Here is a 26,310-nt window from a genome sequence, read left to right on the forward strand (position 1 = left end):
ATTATATTATAATGATTCTATTATATATGTTATAATAGAATATATTTATATACTTTTGTGTGTTACATTATTATATATTATAATATATAATATAATAATATTAATATATGTTGTAATATTATTATTACTATATAATATTATTATAGATTCTATTATATATGTTATAATAGAATATATTATATTTATATACTTTTGTGTGTTATATTATTATAAGTAAAGGTAGTCCTCTGACATTAAGTCCAGTCATGTCTGACTCTGGGGTGTGGTGCTCATCTCCATTTCTAAGCCGAAGAGCCAGTGTTGTCCATAGACACCTCCAAGGTTATGTGGCCGGCATGACTGCATGGAGCGCCGTTACCTTCCCGCCGGAGTGGTACCTATTGATCTACTCACATGTGCATGTTTTTGAACTGCTAGGTTGGCAGAAGCTAGGGCTGACAGCGGAAGCTCACGCCGCTCCCCGGAATCGAACCTGCGACCTTTCAATCAACAAGCTCAGCAGCTCAGTGCTTTAACCCACTGCGCCACCGGGGGCTCCTATATATTATTATATATTATATTATTATATTATAATATAATAATTATATTAATATTAATATATGTTGTAATATTATTATTATTATTATTATTATGGCTTCCTTGGTGTTTTGAACATTTGTCACGACGATGAATGACCATGGTTTCTGGGAGCCGAAACATTGCCTTGTGCGTCAAAAGGGCTGAAAATCACCGCAACAGACAAGGTCTAAGAGCAAGGTCTCCTCTTCTCCAAGGTTGTCCCTCTCCCACTCACCTTTCAACACACTTTCTTCCGTGGGGATATCCTTAAATAACTTGTGATACTGAGAGTTGTATTTGTTTGGAGCCTAGAAATGAAAGAGGCACAAGGAAGTCAGGGATTATTATCGAAGCAATTTCCAAAGCAACAAGCCGACAACAGGGAAGGTCTTTGTTTTCGCAAAGGTCACAAGATCTGGTTGAAGAAAATAACATTGAAAAGGTCAGGAGAGATATAGACACGAACAGGACATATTGAGGCAGAACTACAGTTCCCACTGTAGTTGGGGATGGTGGGATTTGTAGTCCAAAATACTGGGAAGGAAATTATTCTAGAGCAGGCATGGGCAAACTCTGGCCGTCCAGGCGTTTTGGACTTCAACTCCCACAATTCCTAACAGCCTACCGGCTGTTAGGAATTGTGGGAGTTGAAGTCCAAAACGCCTGGACGGCCAGAGTTTGCCCATGCCTGCTCTAGAGTAAAATAGGACTCCCCCAAAATTAATTTCCCAAGAATATTCCTGAGGCCAATAACAGGGATGGCTTCTCCCAGACTCACCACCACTTCTCTGTGACATTTCTTGAGCTCTTCATCCTTGACGGCATCATTCAAGTGCAGGCTGCAAGACAAAAAGAGACGTTCCTTGGGAGGGATATCTTCTTTAGGAGAATCCTAAAGTTTAGGAGAATCTTAAAGTTGGGCCATCCAATCCAACCCCCTTTTGCCAGTTAGGAAAACACCCTCAAAGCACTCCTGACAGATGGCCATCCAGCCTCTATTAAAAAGCCTCCAGGGAAGGAGACTGCATCATTCCAACAGCTCTTACAATCTGGAAGCTCTTCCTGATATTTAAGTGGAATCTCTTTTCCTGTCATTTTGTTAGGGATTCCTCTTCTTCAGAAGAGGAAGGGGAGAAGGAAGTGCTCAGGAATTGGAAGAGGAATCAGACGATGAGGGCTTGCAAGTGCCCACATTTCTGGAGAGGCAAATGGAGACAGAGCACAGACGGCGTTCAGCTAGAATAGCTGCTAGAAACACTGAGCTCATTGGGAGACACCTATAAATCAGAAGCAGAAGCAGTCAACTTTTCCTGGTAACAACAACTCTGATGCTGACTTTTTTGCTCCAGTGGAACCTGCTTCAAGTCTGCTTCTAAGGATTTAGTTCATTGCCAGTTGTCTGATGTAAGACTGCTGTTTCTTTTGGGACTTTATAAGAGACTTTAATTTTGTGTCTGCATTAGACTACACCTGGAATATTGTGTCCAATTCTGGGCACCACAATTGAAGAGAGATATTGACAAGCTGGAATGTGTCCAGAGGAGGGCGACTAAAATGATCAAGGGTCTGGAGAACAAGCCCTATGAGGAGCGGCTTAAAGAGCTGGGCATGTTTAGAAGAGAAGAGAAGGCTGAGAGGAGACACGATAGCCATGTATAAATATGTGAGGAAGTCACAGGGAGGAGGAGGGAGCAAGCTTGTTTTCTGCTTCCTTGGAGACTAGGACGCGGAACAATGGCTTCAAACTAAAATAAAGGAGATTCCATCTGAACATTACGAAGAACTTCCTGACTGTGAGAGCCGTTCAGCAGTGGAACTCTCTGCCCCAGAGTGTGGTGGAGGCTCCTTCTTTGGAAGCTTTTAAACAGAGGCTGGATGGCCATCTGTCAGGGGTGCTTTGAATGCAATATTCCTGCTTCTTGGCAGAATAGGGTTGGACTGGATGGCCCATAAGGTCTCTTCCAACTCTAGGATTCTATGTCTTCCTTGCTTTCATTTGCATTTTTCAACTGCCTTTGATTATCCTTTGTGTTTGCTAAAGTAAATCATTTTTCTTTTACTTTCAACATTGTATAAAGGCTGTTTATGAAGGGCAAATCAAGACACATTTCAGCCCCTTTGCTCAATTGAGTCCGACTCTCCAGAGCAGCAGAAAATGAACTTGCCCCCTCCTCAGTATAAAATAATAATAATAATAATAATAATAATAATAATATACTTTATTTATATTCCGCTCTATCTGCCGGAGGGAACTCAGGGCCGATTACAGCACACATATATGGCAAATATTCAATGTCAGTACATATATGACTCCGGCCCAGCTTACTCGTCCGAACGTATCTCCCTCTGCGTTCCACCTCGTAGTCTAAGATCCGCCGGGGAGGCCCTGCTCTCAGTCCTGCCCGCTTCGCAAACACGGCTGGTGGGGACGAGGGACAGGGCCTTCTCATTGGTGGCCCCCCGCCTGTGGAATTCACTCCCCAGCGAAATCAGATCGGCACTCTCCCTCCTTTCTTTCAGAAGAAAACTGAAGACGTGGTTGTGGAACCAGGCTTTTGGCTAATGGATATAACGGCTCCTGAACATTAAATCAGACGTGGATATAACGGCTCCTGAACATTGAATCAGACGATATGATTGTTGTAATGGAAAAGGCTTTATGATTGTTTAACTAATGTTGTTTTATGTATTGTCGAAGGCTTTCATGGCTGGAATCACTAAGTTCTTGTGGGTTTTTTCGGGCTATATGGCCATGTTCTAGAGGCATTTCTCCTGACGTTTCGCCTGCATCTATGGCAAGCATCCTCAGAGGTGAGGATACTTGCCATAGATGCAGGCGAAACATCAGGAGAAATGCCTCTAGAACATGGCCATATAGCCCGAAAAAACCCACAAGAACTTAATGTTGTTTTAATTTATTGTATTGTATGTTTTCATCTTATTAGAATCATAGAATCATAGAATCAAAGAGTTGGAAGAGACCTCATGGGCCATCCAGTCCAACCCCCTGCCAAGAAGCAGGAATATTGCATTCAAATCACCCCTGACAGATGGCCATCCAGCCTCTGCTTAAAAGCTTCCAAAGAAGGAGCCTCCACCACACTCCGGGGCAGAGAGTTCCACTGCTGAACGGCTCTCACAGTCAGGAAGTTCTTCCTCATGTTCAGGTGGAATCTCCTCTCTTGTAGTTTGAAGCCATTGTTCCGCGTCCTGGTCTCCAAGGAAGCAGAAAACAAGCTTGCTCCCTCCTCCCTTATACTTGTAATTATTGCGGAATCGTTGCCATTGTTAGCCGCTCTGAGTCCCCCTGTGGGGGTGAGAAGAGCGGGATAAAAATGTAAATAAATAATAATAATAATAATAAACAGAGGTATCTCTCACATCAGGATCCGCTCTGACTTTAAACACTACACAGATGAGTTAAAATAGCAAGCAGTTTATTGAAGATAACAAAAGCCAAAGCAATAAAAAGTAATCCACATTAAAAGGTAATCCAATTGTGTAAAAAGAAACAGGAACAAATAGTCCAAAGAGAAATAGTCCAAGAAATGTTCCTGAAACAAGATATAGTGTTCCCTCACTTATCGCGGGGGTTACGTTCCAGGACCACCTGTGATAAGTGAAAAACCGCAATGTAGGGATGCTATATATATATATATATATATATATATATATATATATCCAGGCATGGGCCAACTTTGGCCCTGCAGGTGTTTTGGACTCCAACTCCCACCATTCCTAACAGCCTCAGGCCCCTTCCTTTTCCCCCTCAGCCGCTTAAGCGGCTGAGGGGGAAAAGGAAAGGGCCTGAGGCTGTTAGGAATGGTGGGAGTTGGAGTCCAAAACACTTGCAGGGCCAATGTTGGCCCATGCTTGGTGTAGACTCATTTGATGAGTCCACACATGAGCCTCTTTGCTTGTGATTTGGATGCAATGGTCTCTGGAGCGCCCGAAAACACAATGGCAAGACTTCCCTTCTTCGAGGAATTCACCTGAAGTCAACCTCAGCCAGCTTTGGACCTTTTTGCTCCAGGATCTCAGTCCTTTGCGACGCAAAGGGAAGCGCACTCACTTGCCATTCGGGGAATCCAGGCTCTTCTCTTTGTGCAGCGCCTCCAGCTTCTCCAGGCTGTGCATCGGCCCGGCTTTCTCGTGCATTGGTTTCGTGCTGCAAAAGAGCAGGGATCGGGGAAGAAAGCAAAGGAAGGCGGGTCAAATTATGACGCACTTCTTTTATCACATCCATTCATTCCTTTCCAACATTTTTACCCTGCGCTTTCCCATAAGATCTCCTGGTGGCATGCAATGAAAACAATTTCAGAATATAAGGACGACAACAAAAACAATGGATTGCTGTAAGTTTTCCAGGCTGTCTGGCCATGTTCCAGAAGCATTCTCTCCTGACGTTTCACCCACATCTATGGCACACATTCTCAGAGGTTGTGAGGTTTGTTGTCTTATCGAAGGCCAGCTAACACCTCCCAATAAAGGATCCCCCCAGGCAGGAAGCAGCCAGGCTTTGAAGGCACAAGGCCATTCAATGCTAATCAAGGTGGACAATAGCAAAAGTTTGTTAATTGACAGGATGTATCAAGTAATATTGTGAGCCCCTGGTGGCACAGTGAGTTAAAGCACTGAGCTGCTGAGCTTGTTGATCGAAAGGTCGCAGGTTCGATTCCGGGGAGCGGTGTGAGCTTCCGCTGTCAGCCCTAGCTTCTGCCAACTAGCAGTTCGAAAACATGCAAATGTGAGTAGATCAATAGGTACCGCTCCGGCGGGAAGGTAACGGCGCTCCATGCAGTCATGCCGGCCACATGACCTTGGAGGTGTCTACGGACAACGCTGGCTCTTCGGCTTAGAAATGGAGATGAGCACCACACCCCCAGAGTCAGACATGACTGGACTTATTGTCAGGGGACTACCTTTACCTTTACCTATCAAGTAATATTATATATATATATATATATATATATATATATATATATATATATATATGATTCCCCCAAGCAGGAAACAGCAAGCCTTTGAAGCTGCAAGGCTATTAAATGCTAAACAAGCTGGGCAATGGCAACATTCACACTTGCCTCAAGCAAGCAAAAGTTCTTTCCCCAACCCGGACATTCCACAGATATATAAACCCTACTCGCCTAGTTTCCAACAGACCCCTCAATCTCTGAGGATGCTTGCCATAGCTGTGGGTGAAACGTCAGGAGAGAATGCTTCTGTACAATCCTGGAAAACCCACAGCAACCCAATGATAATAATGATAATAATAACAATATGCAGACTGTGCAAGGAAGCTGATGAAACGGTGGATCATCTCCTCAGCTGTTGCAAGAAAATTGCACAGATGGACTACAAACAGAGGCACAACTCTGTGGCCCAGATGATTCACTGGAACTTATGTCACAAGGACCACCTGCCAGCAGAAAAGAATTGCTGGGATCATAAACCTGCAAAGGTCGTGGAAAATGAACACGCAAAAATACTGTGGGAGTTTCAAATCCACACTGACAAAGTTTTGGAACACAATACACCAGACATCACGATTGTGGAAAAGAAAAAAGTCTGGATTATTAATGTTGCCATTCCTGGTGACAGTTGCATTGAGGAAAAACAACAGGAAAAACTCAGCCGCTATCAAGACCTCAAAATTGAACTGCAAAGGCTCTGGTGGCATAAACCAGTCCAGGTGGTCCCAGTGGTCATGGGCGCACTGAGTGCCGTGCCAAAAGATCTCAGCCGGCATTTGGAAACAATCAACATCGACAAAATCATGATCTGTCAACTGCAAAAGGCCACCTGACTTGGATCTGCGCACATCATTCGAAAGTACATCACACAGTCCTAGACGCTTGGGAAGGGTTCGGCTTGTGATTTTTAAGATCACTACTGACCAAAAGGTCATGAGTTCAAAACCAGCCCAGGTCGGAGTGAGCTTCCGACCAATTTTGTGCAGCTTGCTATCAAGCTGCACAAACCCTTTACAGCCCGAAAGACAGTTGCATCTGTCAAGTAGGAAATTTAGGTACCGCTTATGTGGGGAGGCAAATTTAACTAATTTACAGCACCATAAAAATCTCTGGCAAGAATGCAAAGAATGAGGAAGTACTTCATCAGTGTCACAAACGGATGGTGAAGGGACAGCTCCTCTGGTGGCCAGAATACCCTCAAGAAAAGCTGGAATGTTAAATAGACTCTGAGTGTCTGTCTATATATGTTGTGCGTCTATGGCATTGAATGTTTGCCACGTATATGTACATTGTAATCCGCCCTGAGTTGCCTGAAGGGCGGAATATACTGTAAATAATAATGAATAATAATTTTGTTATACGAAATCCAGCACATAGATCTCATTTGCTGTGACATAATGTGTTTTGGTGTCAGAATAATAATAATAATAATTATTATTATTATTATTATTATTATTATTTTATTTCTTACCCACCTCTCCTCATGATTTGAGGCAGGTTAAGACATTGCTAAAACCACATAATCGTCTAAAAATATTCTATAAAATACACATATTAAAACATTTTTCTACAAAATACATATTAAAGTATACAGGCTTTAGGAACAGTTGGATATATTGGCACAACAGGAGAAGGTCGTATTAGCAACTACAACTCCCAAATGACAAAATCAACCCCACAAGTACTCCAATTTGGGCATATCGGGTATTTGTGTCAAATTAGGTCCAGTGAATGAAAATACATCCTGCATATCGAATATTTACAGTACAATTCATAACAGTAGCAAAGTTACAGTTGTACTGTCGAAGGCTTTCATGGCTGCAATCACTGGGTTGTTGTAGGTTTTTCAGGCTATATGGCCATGTCCTAGAAGCATTCTCTCCTGACGTTTCACCTCCATCTATGGCAAGCATCCTCAGAAGTTGTGAGGTCACAACCTCAGAGGATGCTTGCCATAGATGGAGGTGAAACATCAGGAGAGAATGCTTCCAGGACATGGCCATATAGCTTGAAAAACCTAAAACAACCCAAAGTTACAGTTATGAAGTAACAACTAAAATAATGTTTTGGTTGGGGGTCAACGCAACATGAGGAACTGTATGAAAGGGTCACGGCATTAGGAAGGTGAAGAAACACTGCTCTAGAAGCATTACTTTCGCACTAATTAACATAGCATTCCATCTTCAAAACCAGTTGTCCAGCCAAGCTTTTGCGGACCTCACAAGCCGGTACGTCTTTGTCTCTCTGGCAAAAGCACAGGCCTGGGCCAGAGAACAGATGGAGAAGGTTGAAAAAAGACAAGGGTTTCGGAAGGAAGTCTGCAACGCGGATGGAACAACCCGCTGCCTCCCAAGCCACACACGGGGAAGGCAATGCGTGCAGGGCTTATCTGTGCCAACCAAAGGCCGTCAAAGAGTATAAGGAAGAGAGTGTGACATATTACTCATTTTATAAACTCTGCAATGCGAACCATGCGCAGGGCTGGAGGCAATTTATATTGCAATCTATTGAAAAACTGTCACCGTTGCTCCCTTGCTCTCCAACCAAAGTGTAGTGACTCAGCTGGAATCACAGAATGAGGGTGTCAATTACTCTGATGGGGATGATATTACAACTCAGGGTAGTTTCACCTTACACCCAAACACCACCACACCAGAGCTGTAGATTTTGTAGTTTATTGAGAAAAAAGCAAAGTCAAAACATAGAATAAGAAATGCAATTGTTCCATAAGCAGGACAAAGGCTTAAATGCAAAAACATAGTTCCCAAGATCCAAAGGCAAGAACATGAAGCATAATCCTTCAGGCATTGATCAAACAAGAGTCCATGGCAAAAGAGTGAAACACAAGACCCCAAATCCCAGATTCAGGAAGCCAAAAGCGAGCTGCTTAATGCCAAGGTTAATCTATAGTTTGCATGTAAAGAGCCACGTTGAACTGACAACTCCCGTTTGTCAGCTAGAAGGCTAAATACCTTTGCAATCATGAACGCATTGCGATGACCCTTGGCTGACTTGGCTTCTCGCTTACCAGCTAAGCGAGAGCTCCTCCGAACCCTTAATTCTAAGCGTTCTTGCCTGCTCATTAATTCACTATCTTCAAGGCTCTCTTTATCTTAGTCCAGCTGGACTAGATCGCCGTGGGAAGGCTGAGAAGGTGAAGACAACTCCACCGTTATCTATCCCACTGACATTCTTTCCCCCCGAGAAATGACTTGATGTTTCCCCTGCTGTACTGTCTGAAGCAGGCACAACAGAAATCTGAATCCCATCATCCTCTTCTGTTGGGGTTCAGCCTGATCTGTGTGAACCTGATTCTCTGATAGTATTTCCAACTGAACAAGCTCTCCCTGACAGTGTGGAAACTGTTGTTGATGCTGAGGTCAGCGGCAAAGAAAGCGAAACTGAACAGTCGGAGGAAAATGTTTTGGAATCCAGCCGTGATAGCTCTCCACCTGGGTTTTTTAATGAGGACCGAAGAGAACAGATAGTTAGAGACAGGAATGATTCACAGTTTCTACAAAGGTCAAACAGATTACAGAAGAGACAGGCCCAGGCTTCAAAGTCAAGGGGCGTTTCAAGGAATAGCTTCTTTGGTTTAAGGGGCCTCTTGCCGGGTGTCTCTTTAGTTCAAGCAACGTTTGGGACTGTGGCTGTGCCTTGGCAGAATTCCTGTGTTCCATGGCCAGTAATCCCAGAGGCTTCTAGTTTTTCAAGTTCATGGTTAGCGAGAGGCTAACAGGTTCCTGGTTCTTGTATTGTGGCTTTTGGAATTTTGCTCAAGTTCAGAGATTTTCCTGACTGCTGTGTTTCTATTGTGGCTTTTTGACTTTGCATTTACCTTTCTTTTGTAACCAAGTTTTCATCAATAAACAAGGATTGTTTTTCCTACAGTCCAGTGTGGTGGATTTAATCTTATGGTCTCGTTTCTTGATCTGGGATGCAACATCTTCATCAGGGAACTCTGGCTCACAAGACCCACAGGCTTCAGTTTCAGACTCAGAATCAAACTGAGCCACAACAGATGATGAGATACAGATTCAGAGTCAGATGCAAAGCAAGGATGTGCCTGTGTTAGATGAGGAAGACCAGGACCAGGGGGCAGGAGTTCAATTGTTTCCCACAGCAAGAGTTGACGATGGGGAAAGTGAAACTACTGAGACTGAATGCTAGGTGCCTGATGAAGGAATTAGGAAGGATAGTTCTCAGCCAGCTAACGGGAGATTTGACCTCGATTAGGCCGGTGAGTTAGATAGGGCTGATCACTTGGAATTGAAAGTGCGAAGGAGTGTCAGGATCGCCGGGAGGCAAGAGAGAGAGGCCCGAGGCCATAGGAACGCCTTTATGCTGGCCCAAGGGTATTAAACAGACTGTTTGAATGTGCCTCAGTGTCAGAGCAACTTCATGCTTTAACCAAGAGCCTTTGGGATGTATCTTGTAGTTTTCCATGTTCATGTTTTAGGACTTTGCCTTGTACTTATGGGACTTTGCCTTGCCTGTGCCTTCATGGATCTTGTTTGCTTATGTTACCTTGGATTGATCTTTTGAAATATACTTTTGCTTTTTGAACTTTTTATCTTTTATCTATATAAATAGAAATGTAATGTTTGTTTGTGGGATTAACAGAACTCAAAAACCACTGGACGAATTGACACCAAATTTGGACACAAGACACCTAACAACCCAATGTATGTCCTACACTCAAAACAACAATGAAAACAAAAAGCAGAAAGGACTTCTAAACTGCATGGCCACAAAGGAGAAACTGCATACCCAGAAAGAGACCCATGGCCACTCCCGGCCTCCTCGCGGGGAAACAGCCCGCTGTTAAAGCATGAGGAGCCAGGCGCACATGCACGGCCACACACATACACAGAAGTGAGAGTGGGCATCATGGGAGTGGAGGTGGAGGCTTGCCGCATGGAGCCCCTTCTCTTTCCCTGCTATGCCAGGAGTGCACTCTCCTCCTCCTCTTCCTCCTTTCCCTGTTGGAAGAGGAAGGGGTGGATGAGTGGCAGCGGCAGCAGTGGAGCCCCCAGGCAAGGAAGAAGGGGAGGAAGAGGAAGAGGAGGAGGCAAGGAAGGTCAAAGGTGCTTAAGTGAAGCACCTTCTTTCCTCCCTCTCCTTCCTTCTTCCCTTTCTTTCCTTTTCTTCCTTCCTTCTCCTTCCTTTCCTTCTTTCCCTCCTTCCCTTCCTGCCCCTCCTTCCTTCTTCCTTTCCTTCCTCCCTCCCTTCCATTCCTCCTTCTTTCCCTGTCTTCATTTCCTTCCCCTTATTTTCCTTCCTCCTTTCTTCATCCCCCTCCTTCCATTCCCTCCTTTCTTCCTTCTTCCTTACTTCTCCTTCCTTTCCTTCCTTCTTTCCTTCCTGTCCCTCCTTCTTTCTTTTCCTTCCTTCCCTTCCTCCCTCCCTTTACTTTTCCTTCCTTCCTGTCCCTCTTTCCTTCCTTCTTCCTTTCCTTCTCTCTATGTATGATAAAAATACAATATTAAATGGGGCAGTCAAGAAGTAACGAGAGAAGGAGGGAAAGAGGGAAGGAAGGAAGGAAGGAAGGAAGGAGAGAAGGATGGAGGGAAAGAAGGAAACAAACAAAGAAAGGTAGAGAAGCAAGAAAGGTGAGAATGATATAAAATGAAAGGAAAAAGAGAGGGAAGGAAGGAGACAAGGAATGAATGATAGGGAAGAAAGGAAAGAAGGAAGGAAGGAGAGAAGGAAGGATGTAACCAAAGAGCAAAAAAAGGGAGAAAAGAAACAGGGAGAGATGGAAGAAAGAAGAGAAAGAGGGAAGGAAGGAGAGAAAGAGGGAGGGAAAGAAGGAAGCAATGAAAGTAAGGTAGAGAAGCAAGGAAGGTGAGAAGGATATAAAGAATGAAAGGAAAAAGAGAGGGAAGGAAGGAGAGAAGGAACGAAAGATAGGGAAGGAAGGAAAGAAGGAAGGAGAGAAGGAAGGATGTAATGAACGAGCAAAGAAAGGGAGGAAAGAAACAGGTAGAGATGGAAGAAAAAAGAGAAATAGGAAAAGAAAAAGAAGGAAGGAAGGAGAGAAAGAGGGAGGGTAGATTGGCCACAGCAACACGTGGCGGGTACAGCTAGTATGAAATAAATTAGTCTGTGCTTCCCAGCAGCAAAATATATGGACCTTCAACCCTTGCCAGGATGGACTGAGGCCAGGCCTTTGTGACACCGCCTTGGCACGTTGGCATTGTGCATCCTTAAGTGCGAGATCAGCGTTATGTACAGGAATAAAGAGCACCTTGTCATGCTGCGCGCTGCACATTATCTCCCAGATAGCTCTGGTTATCAGCGGAAGGGCTTTACGGGAGGGCTTTGGACAGCCGAAAGCAAACAGCGCTTGAGCCAAAAGGGCATCCAAGGGCTCACCAGCCAACGTTCAAAGTGTCACAATCCAAACACTCAGGGCAGGAAGCGGCTCAAAATACACAAACCATTCCAGATAAAGAAGGTGAAAGAACCCAAAGGCTCCAAGGGAAACTAAACAACTAGACCAAAACTAGAATGTTGAGCTGCTGAAAATAAGAGGTTGCTTTCAACTTACGTTGGAAAGTCCTAAAGTTGCATCTACACCAGCGTTTCTCAATCTGGGGGTCGCCAGGGGGGTTTCAGAGGGGTCACCAAAGACCATCAGAAAGACCATTCATAAGAAGAATGTGGAGGAAACCACAGCAGAGCACCTGATGAACCAACCTGGACACAGCATATAATTGGAGAACACAGAAATGCTGGACCATTCTCACAACCACCATGTCAGGCTACACATAGAAGCCATTGAAATCCATAAGCATGTGGAGGAAATAATAATGACAATAATAATAATAATAATAATAATAATAATAATAATACTTTATTTATACCCCAACACCATCTCCGTGTTGGAACGGGTTGTGGGGCAACTGGTTGTTAGTCAGCTGCATTAAAATCACTACTGACCAAAAGGTCATGAGTTCAAAGCCAGAGTAAGCTCCCAACTATTTGTCTAGCTGGCTGTTGACCTTTGCAGCCCAAAAGACAGTTGCATCTGTCAAGCAGGAAATTTAGGTACCGCTTATGCAGGGAGGCTAATTTAACTAATTTATGATGCCATAAATAATAATAATAATAATAATAATAATAATACTCGACCATAGGAATGGAACAACGGAAATGGTATCGGATTGTGAATGTGATGATGAGACAACTCGGAATGGCTTGTAGTAATGTTGATGTTTTTGATGAGCTGTTTTGATAAGGATGTACTGTGGATTATTTTATTTTATGTTGTATTTTGCACCTGTTTTCTATGTTGTACACCGCAATGAGTCGCCGTTAGGCTGAGAATGGCGGTATATAAGCGAAGTAAATAAATAAATAAATAAATAAAAATAAATAAAACTTTATTTATACCCCACTACCATCTCCCCAAGGGACTCGGTGCAGCTTACATGAGGCCGAGCCCAAAAGTACATAAACAGTAAAAGCAATAAGAAAAGAAAATAAAAATCTCCAGCAGCATGCAAAAGAATGAGGAAGTACTCCATCAGTGTCACAAGTGGACGGTGAAGCAACAGCTCCCCTGGTGGCCGGAATTCAAATATACCCTCATGAAGCTGGAAGTTAAATAGCCTCTGTGTGTCTGTCTATATATGTTGTGTGTCTACGTCATTGAATGTTTGTCATATATATGTGCATTGTGATCCAGCCTTAGTCCCCCGTGGGGAATTCCAGACAGGAAACTATCAGGGTCAGCTAACACCTGCCAACAAAGGATTCCCCCAGGGAGTAATCAGCCAGGCTTTGAAGCTGCAAGGCCATTCAATGCTAATCAAGCTGGCCAATTGCAACATTCAGCAGGCAAGAGTTCTTTCTCCCACCCTCGACATTTCACAGATATATAAACCTCACCTGCCTAGTTTCCAACAGACATCACAACCTCTCAGGATGCCTGCCATAGATGTGGATGAAATGTCAGGAGGGAATGCTTCTGGAACATACAGCCATACAGCCCAGAAAACTCACAGCAACCCAATGTAGGAAAGGTTTGAGTTTAAAATGTGAAACTGCACACTGGCCACCTTGATTAGCACTGAATAGCTTTGCAATTTCAAACCCTGGCTGCTTCTTGCATGGGAGAATCCTTTCTTGGGAGGTGATTAGCTGGCCCTGATTGTTTCTTGCTTTATTTACTGTCCTGATTTTAAAGTTTTTTTTAATGCTTGTAAAGAACACCACTCAAAAATAGGGGAAATCCAGACAGGAAACAATCAGGGCCGGCTAACACCTCCCAACAAAGGATTCCCCCAGGCAAGAAGCAGCCAGGGTTTGAAGTTGCAAGGCTATTCAGTGCTAATCAAGGTGGCCAATTGCAACATTCAACAGGCAAGGGTTCTTTATCCCACCCTGACATTCCACAGATATATAAACCCCACTTGTCACACCAGGCAGGAAACAGCCAGGCTTTGGAGCTGCAAGGCTATTCGGTGCTAATCAAGGTGGGCATTTGTTATGTTCACGTGTGCCTCAAGCACCCTGGACATTCCACAGAAATATGCCTCGTTTCCAACAGACTTGCCTAGTTTCCAACAGACCTCACAACCTCTGAGGATGCCTGCCATAGATGTGGGGGAAACGTCAGGAGAGAATGCTTCTGGAACATGGCCAGACAGCCTGGAAAACTCACAGCAACCCAACGTTGGAAAGGTTTGAGTTTAAAATGTGAAACTGCAGTTACTCTCTTTTCATAGAATCATAGAGTTGGAAGAGACTCATGGGCTATCCAGTCCAACCCCGTCAAGGAAAATTGCATTCAAAGCACCCCCAACAGATGGCCATCCAGCCTCTGTTTGAAAGCCTCCAAAGAAGGAGCCTCCACCTCATAGAATCATAGAGTTGGGACCTCATGGGCCGTCCAGTCCAACTCCATTCTGCCAAGAAGCAGGTAAATGGCATTCAAAGCACCCCCAACAGATGGCCATCCAGCCTCTGTTTAAAAGCTTCCAAAGAAGGAGCCTATACCACACTCCGGGGCAGAGAGTTCCACTGCTGAACAGCTCTCACAGTCAGCTCTAATACATATATCTCTGTGTGTGTGTGTGCGTGCGTGCGTGCGTGTAAACGACAAGGTCAGAAAAAGTTATTTGCTCTAAGGCATCAGGAATGCAGAAGCAGTTGTAAAACGGAGGATGACAACAGGATATGAGGAAGGAGAGGAAAGAAACATTAACTTCTCCGGGAAATAACTCTGCACAGGTATGTCTGGCCCAATAAGAGTCCCTCGCCTGATCCTCACCTGCAATTCCTCGCCTATCAGAGTTCCTCACCTAGGAATAGCTTACAACATGCCAAACCCAACTTGCATCATGCCAAACATGCCCTATAACATGTTCTAGAAAGGATGGGAATTGTAGTGTGGCAAGTGCCAAAGACTCACCTATTATCTCTGCAAAACACTCACCTATTTATCTCTGCAACTGTTTTGATTCAGATACGAACTAATTGCAGGCAGTTCTTAGATTGCATCGTGGAGGAAATAAACCTTTGCTGACCAGCTGAAGTCAAATATGTCCCCCCCCCCCCCCCCCGTTATCATGCCAGTGCAAAGAGAGGAACCCGATAAGAGATAAAGCCTCCCAGATCTATAACTCTTTTTTATCTTACTTCCTTTTTTTCTTCCAAGACCTCGGAATTGACTCAGCTCTGCCTTTCTGCTCAAAAAAGATAATAATCAGGCAGATCAAGATCTGAACTAGGGATGCATCTATACCAAGCATACTTACTTACTTAGGCGATTCCTCATAGTCCGAGGATGGTGGTCCTCCAAGTTCAGTGTTCTGTCAGGCATTGGTTTCCAGGTGGAAGGTGGTCCTGGTCAGGGTTGGCTTGACGTGCCTTTCTCTTGGCACGTTTCTCTCTTTCGCCCTCCATTCGTGCTTCTTCAAATTCGGCAGCACTGCTGGTCACAGCTGACCTCCAGCTGGAGCAGTCAAGGACCAGGGCTTCCCAGTTCTGTGTCTATGCCAGAATTTTTAAGGTTGGCTTTGAGCCCGTCTTTAAATCTCTTTTCCTGCCCACCAACATTCCATTTTCCGTTCTTGAGTTCAGAGTAGAGCAACTGCTTTGGGAGACGGTGGTCAAGCATCCGGACAACATGGCCGGTCTAGTGGAGTTGATGGCGGAGGACCATCGATTCGATGCTGCTGGTCTTTGCTTCTTACAGCACGCTGACATTTGTCCGCTTGTCTTACCAAGAGATTTGCAGGATTTTCCGGAGGCAGTGCTGATGGAATCATTCCAGGAGTTGCATGTGACATCTGTAGACAATCCACGTCTCGCAGGCATAGAGCAGGGTTGGGAAGACAATAGCTTTATAAACAAGCCCCTTGGTCTCCCTACAGATGTCCCGGTCCTCAAACACTCTCTGCTTCATTCGGAAAAAAGCTGCACTCGCAGAGCTCAGGCGGTGTTGTATTTCAGTCTCAATGTTGACTTTTGTGGAGAGGTGGCTGCCAAGGGAGCAGAAATAGCTTTGTAAACAAGCACCTTGGTATCCCTACGGATGTCCCAGTCCTCAAATTCTCTCTGCTTCATTCGGAAAAATGCTGCACTCGCAGAGCTCAGGCGGTGTTGTATTTCAGTGCTAATGTTCACTTTTGTGGAGAGGTGGCTGCCAAGGGAGTGGAAATGGTCAACATTTTCTAATGTTACACCATTAATCTGTATTTCTGTCATTGGAGAGGGATTATATCAGGCATGGGCAAACTTGGGCCCTGCAGGTATTTTGGACTCCAACTCCCACCATTCCTAACAGCCTCAGGCTCCTTCCTTTTCCCCCTCATCCACTTAAGCTGCATTATATGGCAGTGTAGATGGAGCCTGTAAGACTCTTTTGTGACAGTAAGATTGCCAATCTCAATCTCTATTTAATATTGTTCCCAAACTATGCCAAAAAAATAGCACTTTAATTCAAAAGCAGGGAAACTTGATCACACTACATGCTTCACTTTGAGTCCCAGCAACAGCAACAACTCAAAATAGGTACAGTGTTTCGAACAATGTTTGTAAACATGCCGTTCAAAGGCGAAAACAAGGAGAGAGAAAAACCTAATATAACAATGACTGCAAGTTCTTAACCTGAAGGAACAGAATCAGGTCTGCGAAACAAATAAACAAAAATGATAACTCTTCCATTGTGGTTCTAGTATTGTGTTGGACTAGATGAGCCCTGGAGTTTCTCTCATCTCTCTCTCGGGTCACTTCTTCCACCAACTAACTAAAACCCGTCTGCAATGCAGCCGAGCGCCAACCTATTTGTGGCATTTTCAGGTGCGGATCACATGAGCCGGCTGACACCGCCACCGATCCGAGGTGCTTTGTAAGCAATAATAAAAATAGAATGCAAAACCGCCAGGGACTGCAATTCGCCCAATTTTTTAATTTCCTCCTTCTGACTCAACAGCGGATAATTATCTCTGGAAAGAATGGGACGAAAGAGAAAGCAGCACGGAAACGGCTCTGCACATCCTTGCTCTCTGCCCTTGGCTTTGGGAGGCTGATCTTCAAAGACATCAATGCTGGAACCAGGGGGAGACATGGCGCATCGAGGGGAAGAGATAGGAAATGGCACCGTGCGGGGGCCAAGGATCGGTTTGGGAAGCTGACTCCCACTCGGACTGGAGACGTATAAGCTCATGGACCAGCCTACCTTGTAAGGTTGTGGAAAAACTAGGTCAATGCTCTAGACCAGCGGTTCTCAAAGTGTGCTCCGTGGTTGTCATCTCTATTTCTAAGACAAAGAGCCCACGTTGTTCATAGACACCTCCTAGGCCATGTGGCCAGCAGGACTGCATGACTGCATGAATGCTGGGCCCATAACCAAACTTAAACTGAGTGCTGGGCCCATAACCAAAGTTAAACTGAGTGCAGGGCCCATAACCAAAGTTAAGCTGAGTGCTGGGCCCATAACCCAAGTTAAGCTAAGTGTTGGGCCCATAACCCAAGTTAAGCTAAGTGTTGGACCCATAACCAAAGTTAAGCTGAGTGTTGGGCTCATAACCCAAGTTAAGCTGAGTGCTGGGCCCATAACCCAAGTTAAGCTGAGTGTTGGGCTCATAGCCAAAGTTAAGCTGAGTGTTGGGCCCATAACCAAAGTTAAGCTGAGTGTTGGGCTCATAACCCAAGTTAAGCTGAGTGCTGGGCCCATAACCCAAGTTAAGCTGAGTGTTGGGCTCATAGCCAAAGTTAAGCTGAGTGTTGGGCCCATAACCAAAGTTAAGCTGAGTGTTGGGCTCATAACCCAAGTTAAGCTGAGTGCTGGGCCCATAACCCAAGTTAAGCTGAGTGTTGGGCTCATAGCCAAAGTTAAGCTGAGTGTTGGGCCCATAACCAAAGTTAAGCTGAGTGTTGGGCTCTTAACCCAAGTTAAGCTGAGTGCTGGGCCCATAACCCAAGTTAAGCTGAGTGTTGGGCTCATAGCCAAAGTTAAGCTGAGTGTTGGGCCCATAACCAAAGTTAAGCTGAGTGTTGAGCTCATAACCCAAGTTAAGCTGAGTGCTGGGCCCATAACCCAAGTTAAGCTGAGTGCTGGGCCCATAACCAAAGTTAAGCTGAATGCAGGGCTCATAACCAAAGTTAAGCTGAGTGTTGGGCCCATAATCAAAGTTAAGCTGAGTGTTGGGCCCATAACCAAAGTTAGGCTGAGTGCTGGGCCCATAACCAAAGTTAAGCTGAGTGCAGGGCCCATAACCAAAGTTAAGCTGAGTGCAGGGCCCATAACCAAAGTTAAGCTGAGTGCTGGGCCCATAACCAAAGTTAAGCTGAGTGCAGGGCTCATAACCAAAGTTAAACTGAGTGCCTGGGCCCATAACCACTTCCCGCAGAAGTGGTACCTATTTACCTACTCACATTTGCATGTTTTTGAACTGCTAAGTTGAAAGAAATTTTTGAGCTGCTAGGTTGGCAGGTTTATTTGTGATAAAATTAGGTGTCTCGACTTATATTCGGGCCAGCTTATACTCGAGTATGTATGGTATAAAGGTAAAGGTTTCCTCTGACATTAAGTCTAGTCGTGTCCAAGACTGGGGGTGGTGCTCACCTCAATTTCTAAGCCAGAGAATCGGCGTTGTTCATAGACACCTATATATACATTGCACAGTCCTAGACACTTGGGAAGTGTTCAACTTGTGATTTTCTGATACGAAATCCAGCATACAGATCTCATTTGATGTGACATACTGGGTTTTTGTGTCCGTTAAATAATAATAATAATAATAATAATAATAATAATAATAATAATGGACACCAAACAAAATATTTCTAGTTATTTGTCCCAATTATGAAGCAAATGCGTCTTCCGAGAGGAAACCATGGCGTCTCTTCTAGCCTCCTTGAATTGTCCCTTTTCCCTGGGCTCCTTTCCTCCCCACTTTCCCTCTCCCTCTTTCTCTCAGACTTCAAACTAGGTCAGTACATAGAAGGAGGTGGGGAACAGTTCCTTGCTATTTCAGCACTGGATGCCGAACTCTTTAAGTGGGTTCCCAAAATTAAACAGCACTTCCTTTCCAGACTGCAAGTGATGCCCAAACCACAACTTCGCTGCTGGATCACAGAACCATAGAATCCTAGAGTTGGAAGAGACCTCGTGGGCCATCCAGTCCAACCCCATTCTGCCAAGAAGCAGAAAAGTCAGAGAAGAAATTGAATTTTTGTTTTTCAAATGCTCTAACCCAGACATGAGCCAACTTGGGCCCTCTGAGTGTTTGGGACTTCAATTCCACAATTCCTAACAGCCTCAGGCCCCTTCCATTATTATTATTATTATTATTATTATTATTATTATTATTTTAGTTGATACATTCTGTCAATCAACAAACTTTAGTCGTTGTCCACCTTGATTAGCATTGAATGGCCTTGTGTCTTCAAAGCCTGGCTGCTTCCTGCCTGGGGGAATCTTTATTGGGAGGTGTTAGCTGGCCTTCGACAACACAACAAACCTCACAACTTCTGAGGATGCCTGCCATAGATGTGGGTGAAATGTCAGGAGAGAATGCTACTATTATTATTATTATTATTATTATTATTATTATTTGAAACACAACAAGATGAGTCCACAGCAAAAATATCACTCTGTTGGCTGTTGTATTGGATCACACGTCGGACACTTCCCAAGTGTATAGGACTGACTACTGCAACGCTCTCTACGTGGGGCTGCCCTTGAAGACGGCCCGGAAGCTTCAGCTGGTTCAGCGCGCGGCAGCCATGTTACTAACTAGAGCGGGATGCAGGGAGCACACAACGCCCTTGTTGTCCCAGCTCCACTGGCTGCCGATTTGCTACCGGGCCCAATTTAAGGTGCTTGTTTTGGCCTACAAAGCCCTAAACGGTTCCGGCCCAAAATACCTTTCGGACCGCATCTTGGCCTATGAGCCCACGAGGACCTTGAGATCGTCTGGGGAGGCCCTTCTCTCGATCCCGCCTGCCTCACAGGTACGTCTGGCGGGGACGAGAGAGAGGGCCTTCTCGGTGGTGGCCCCCCGGCTGTGGAACACTCTCCCTGCAGACATCAGACAGGCGCCCTCCCTTATGTCCTTCCGAAAAAGCCTTAAGACATGGCTGTTCGAGAAGGCATTTAATTAAGTGCTACATTAATGTGGTAAAGATGACTGGAATGGAACAAGGAATATGAGATTGGTTACGATTCTACTATGAGACGAAGCGGATTATTTAGTGTAACTTTATAATTGTTGTATTGCTAATATGTTGTTTTGTAATTGCCTTTTTGTAAATTGCCTTTTTATATGTTGTACACCGCCATGAGTCGCCCTAGGGCTGAGAATGGCGGTTAACAAATGCACCAAATAAATAAATAAATAAATAAATAGGACTGTGTGATGTATTGGCGAATAATGCCTGCAGATCCCAGTAAGGTGGCCTTCTGCAGATGGCAGATGGTAATTTTGTCAAAGCTGATTGTGTTTAAGTGCAGGCCAAGGTCTTGAGGCACTACACCCAGTGTGCCGATTTATTTATTTATTTAAAAGTTTTGTATACCGGCCTTCTCACCTCTCTTGAGGGACTCAGACCGGTTTCCAACCATAATACCACATACAATCAATAAAACATCATAATACATATTACAGTAAAACATTAAAACAGCAATTACAATCAATAACTATAATGGTCAGTTGTTATACTAAAATCGTTGCTCATCATCCTCCATCCATATCACAGGGTGTTGGCTCACTCGTCAAATGCCTCTCTCCATAACCAAGTCTTCACCTGTTTCCTAAATGTCAGGATAGAAGGGGCGGTTCTGATCTCCAGTGGGAGAGAGTTCCAGAGTCGAGGGGCCACCACCGAGAAGGCCCTGTCCCTTGTCCCCACCAGACGTGCTTGCGAGGCCGGTGGGACCGAGAGCAGGGCCTCTCCAGACAATCCTAATAATCTTGATGGTTCATAGGGGAGAATACGTTCAGAGAGGTAAACAGGGCCAGAGTCGATCACCCCGGGACCACCTTGACTGGCTTGTACCAGAGTCTTTGCTTAAGCGGCTGAGGGGGAAAAGGAAGGGGCCTGAGGCTGTTAGGAATGGTGGGAGTTTGAGTCCAAAACACCTGCAGGGCCAAAGTTGGCCCATGCCTGGACTAAGCTGCATGTTTTGCATTTATAAACAAATCCCAGTCCAGGGCTGGTCCAAGGCCAACCCAACCCACTTTACTCCAGTCTATAAACGACTGGCTCTGCGCAGCGGTGGGTTGGGAGCGAGGCGTGCATCAGAGAGAAAGTCAAGGGGCTTTTGATCTCAAGCCCTGGGCTGTTTTCTTGGAAATCGCGTGGCTATTTCTGGGTCCGCTTTGTTGCTACTTTTAGCCACTCTCCGAGACACAGCGGCTCATAGCACTCTGCGCATCCTGAAAACAGACCCACTGGGGACTCCTATTAGCTGCAGAACTTTTGTCTAGCTGGAAACGGGACCTTTAAATTTGGGCTTCAAATAGTCAGCGAGAAAAAGCAGAAATCATATTGAAGTTTCGGATCATGGCTTGGTTGGGTTGCAACAAACCACAGTTCCTTCCAGTTCAGAGTTCAACAAACCATGGTGTTGTAGTCCAGCCTTGGATCATGCTTGCACCCAATTTCACTGGGGATTCTGGGTCTGCAAGCCAGCAGGAGAGCCAGTATGAGATTATTTATTTTATTTATTTATCGTGTCAGTATCAACCAGACAATTGTATTACATTTTAAACAAATTTTTAACAAACAGACAAAACAGAGTTTGCAAGCTTGGAAGTTGATTAAATGTCCTTTGACCAGTAGCTGACCACTTGGAGTGCCTCTGGTGTTGCCTCAAGGAGGTCCTCCATTGTGCATGTGGTAGGGCTCAGGTTGCATTGAGGAAGGTGGTCAGTGGTTTGCTCTTCTCCACACTCGCATGTCATAGAGGACCTCCTTGCAGCAACACCAGAGGCACTCCAAGTGGCCAGATACTGGTCAAAGGACATTTAATCAACTACCAAGCTTGAAAATCTTGTGTTTTGTCTGTCTGTTTGTTTGTTTTGTTCTGTTAGAAATGTAATACAATTGTCTGGTTGCCCCTGACACCATAAATAAATATGCTACTCTTATACTTTGAATTCTATGGACTATTTTTGACATGGGTTTTTTATACTGTTTTGCTGAATTATTTATTTAAAACTTTTCTATCCCGATCTTCTCTACCTCTGCAGAGGGACTCAGACCGGCTAACAGCAAAGATTCAATGAAAATCTGAAACATAATACACAACATTAAGTTACCAATTGCATTACATAAATTACATACAATTAGATAAAAGCCGTTCGCCAGGATAAAATCGTGTCCAACTCAGTCCATATGTCCAGTCCATATATTGCGATCAGTACCATTAGTCGATTGCCGGTCTCAGACATCATTCCGCGAAAGCTTTGTTGCACAGCCAGGTTTTCACTTTTAAATTTTAAACTTTTAAATTGCTTTTCATCTATATTTTTCAATAAAGCGCTTTGCTATTTTACCTTGGACTGGAGTGTGTGTTAAGCACAGAAGTGTTTCCCAACCTTGGAGAACAAAACATGGTTCATTTAAAACGACAAGCCAGAGTCCCTAATCTGTTGGATTGCAATTCCCATCGGCCGTGGCCAGTTGTGAAGGATGCTGGGAGTTGCAGTCCAACAAACAAACAGATAGATGCCTGGATAAGCCTCATTCTTATTTTAGGAGAAGGAAGGAAGGAAATTCAGATACTCACACAAATAGAGGCTCTTTGGGGAGCACTGAAAGAGAACTGGCTTTGGAAAGGGAAAGGTAGTCTTTTTAGACTGGTTTCCTGGTTCGTGGCTTGATCTCTGTGTTTATTTTTGGGCATTGTGTTGAATGTCAGCGAAGGAATGCGTTTCCAGGGATGGAAAGGGTTGAGAGGCGGCCCTCGCTCTTCAAGGCTGGACAGAACGCCTCTCAGGCTGGAATCCCATAAACGGAGGAGTCCTTTCCGCTTCTTTGTTTCCACAACAATGAAAGAACGTGGCTTCACCGAGTTGAACATCAACCTAGGTGTGCAGGTGTCCTTTCTCCACTTTCTTCCCTATCACACTTCTATGCCGTAAGTCGGATGTGCTTGAGCAGTGATGGCACGATCGTCAGCATAGATGAAATTCTCCCTAAAGAAAACATAGATCAACTTGGGCCCTCCAGGTGTTTTGGACTTCAACTCCCACCATTCCTTACAGCCTCAGGCCTTTCCCTTTCCCCCTCAGCCACTTAAGGGGGGAAAGGAAAGCGACTTAGGCTGTTAGGAGTTGTGGGAGTTGAAGTCCAAAACACGAGTTGGCCCATGCCTGGGATAAGAGTAGTGTGGAAACCCACAAAAAGCAGTGAATGCCACCATAATGGCTAGTGTTACGATCGTCAGGGTGGCTCTCTCACCAGACAGAAACACAAAGCAGTTCTTTCTCTGTCCCTCGGGGAGTGAGCTTATTGGAGTCTCTATGGTAGAGGTCCTCAAATTACGGGCCGGGGGGCGGATATGGCCCTCCAAGGTAATTTTCCCGGCCCTCACTCAGGGTCAACCTAAGTCTAAAATGACTTGAAAGCATACAACCACAACAACAACAACAATAACAACAACCCTATCTCATCAGCCAAAAGCAGGTCCACACTTCCTATTGAAATACTAATAAGTTTATATTTGTTATCATTGTTTTTCATTTAATTATTGTATTGTTTTAAAGTGTTTTTGCACTACAAATAAGATATGTGCAGTGTGCAGAGGAATTCATTCATTCATCTTTTTTTTCAAATTATAATCCGGCCCTCCAACAGTTTGAGGGACTGTCACCTGGCCTTCTGTTTACAAAGTTTGAGGACCTCTGCTCTATAGCAACCCTCCAGGTCACTTGGGGTCACATCTGGTTCTTTCCCGTGATCCTCCAATGGCCTCTTTTAATGGTTTTTAATGGTTTTATGCAGGCATGGGAAAACTTCGGCCCTCCAGGTGTTTTGGACTTCAAATCCCACAATTCCTAACAGCTGATGTTTTCCCATCCCTGGTTTTATGTGTTTGAGCTCTGCTGTATCCCTCCTCAATGTCTTCAAGTGAAGTGGATAAGATAATAAACATAAAATAATAAATATGACGGTCGTGTTAAAAAACAAAGTTTGGATTGTCGATGTCGCAATCCCAGGTGACAGCGGGATTGAAGAGAAACAACTGGAAAAGTTGAAATGATACGAGGATTTAAAGATCAAACTGCAAAGACTCTGGCACAAGCCAGTCAAGGGGGTCGCAGTGGTGATCGGCACGTTATGCGCAGTGCCTAAAGACCTTGGCCTGCACTTAAACACAATCGGCGCTGACAAAATTACCATCTGTCAGCTGCAAAAGGCTACCCTACTTGGATCTGCATGCATTATTCGCTGATAGATCACACAGTCCTAGACACTTGGGAAGTGTCCGACGTGTGATTCAATACAACAGGCAGCAGAGTGATCTTGTTTGCTGTGGACTAACCTTGTTGTGTTTCTAATAATAATAATAATAATAATAATAATAATAATAATAATAATAGTTGATGACAGATCCCAAGTGTAGACTCTGCAAGGAAGCAGATGAAACAATAGATCACATCCTCAGCTGCTGCAAGAAGATCGCGCAGACAGACTACAAGCAGAAGCACAACACCTTGATGATTCATTGGAACTTGTGTCAAAAATACCATCTGCCTGCGACAAAGAACTGGTGGGATCACAAGCCAGAAAAAGTTACAGAAAATGAACACATCAAACTCCTCTGGGACTTCCAGATTCAGACAGACAGAGTTTTGGAGCATAATACTCCTGACCTCACGATCGTGTTAAAAAACAAAGTATGGATCGTCGATGTCCCAATCCCAGGTGACAGCAGGATTGCAGAGAAACAACTGGAAAAGATGACACGATATAAGGATTTAATGATCGAACTGCAAAGACTCTGGCACAAGCCAGTCAAGGGGGTCCCAGTGGTGATCGGCACACTGGGTGCAGTGCCTAAAGACCTTGGTCTGAACTTAAACACAATCGGTGCTGACAAAATTACCATATGCCAGCTGCAGAAGGCAACCTTACTGGGATCTGTACGCATTATTCGCTGATACATCACACAGTCCTAGACACTTGGGAAGTGTCCGACGTGTGATCCAATACAACAGCCAGCAGAGTGTCTGCTGTGGATTCATCTTGTTGTTTTTATAATTATAATAATAATTATAATAATAATAATAATAATAATAATAATAATTGTCCGACGTGTGATCCAATACAACAGTCAGCAGAGTGATCTTGTTTGCTGTGGACTCATCTTGTGTTTCAAATAATAATAATAATTATTATTATTATTATTGTTGTTGTTATTATTATTGTCCAAAGTGTGATCCAATACAACAGCCAGAAGAGTGATCTTGTTTGCTGTAGACTCATCTTGTTGTGTTTCAAATAATAATAAACAGAAAAAGTAATAAATGTAATAATAACAATAATAGAGTAAAATGACAATAATAAATAGAGTAAAATAATAAATGTAATAAAATAATAATAAAAGAGTAAAATAATAAATACGCTTGATTTGAGTATAAGCCGAGGGGGGCTTGTTCAGCCTTTTAAAAAAGGCTGAAAAACTTGGCTTATACTTGAGTATATACGGTAAATCTATCTGATTCAATTAGGTTACTTTAGCAAAAACGAATAGCAGAATTTAATGCCTTTGTATGCATGGGTGTTGCTTTAGTTTAGACACACTGCAACTCCTTTGCACCATCCACTAGATTATGGAGAAGTTACTTTTGCTTCTACAGTCCACACAATCTGGATGGGCCTGTGCAAGTAATCCAAACATAGGTTATATTTTTAGCTTCTGCTCCCCAAATCTCTCTAACTTATAGATGATGTTCAGTGTGTGTGTGTAAACTTTTCCAAGATTGCCCACCAAGTCTTCCTTTGGCATCAGTCACCTTCCAGTCCCCGCACGTGACGACCCACGGACGAAAACCAAAGAGATAAATAAATACAGAGCTTGGGTTTGGCCATTCTGGGCTTGGCAGTTCCTGCACCGCCACGGTGCCAAGCGCCCACTCCAAACCACATTAATGCTCTCCATCATTTGGACTGACTCTGCTTGCAAAACACACACAAACACATACACACAAGGCCCTGGGCCATTGGCAGCAGTCACTCCTGGGGAGGGGAGAGAAAAACACGCAAGGCCCTAAGTGGATTTTCTCCCTCGATCGGACGAGGCGGGGATTTG

General features: G+C 44.2%; 1 protein-coding gene across 3 annotated transcripts in view; it reads right to left on the reverse strand.

Moving 5' to 3' along the window:
* Nucleotides 1-26,310, reverse strand: part of GRAMD2A (GRAM domain containing 2A) — a 76,229-nt gene that overhangs the window by 22,752 nt on the left and 27,167 nt on the right. For all 3 annotated transcript variants that reach the window (XM_060755569.2, XM_060755571.2, XM_060755570.2), the window contains exons 2-4: nucleotides 4,631-4,726; nucleotides 1,337-1,397; nucleotides 794-866 (exon numbers count right to left, since the gene is read on the reverse strand). In XM_060755569.2, coding sequence (XP_060611552.2) covers nucleotides 794-866; nucleotides 1,337-1,397; nucleotides 4,631-4,726 — 230 coding nt within the window. The remainder of the gene's footprint in view (nucleotides 1-793; nucleotides 867-1,336; nucleotides 1,398-4,630; nucleotides 4,727-26,310) is intronic.

This window comes from Anolis sagrei, chromosome 9 (assembly GCF_037176765.1).
Source record: "Anolis sagrei isolate rAnoSag1 chromosome 9, rAnoSag1.mat, whole genome shotgun sequence".
NCBI classification, from domain to species: domain Eukaryota; kingdom Metazoa; phylum Chordata; class Lepidosauria; order Squamata; family Dactyloidae; genus Anolis; species Anolis sagrei.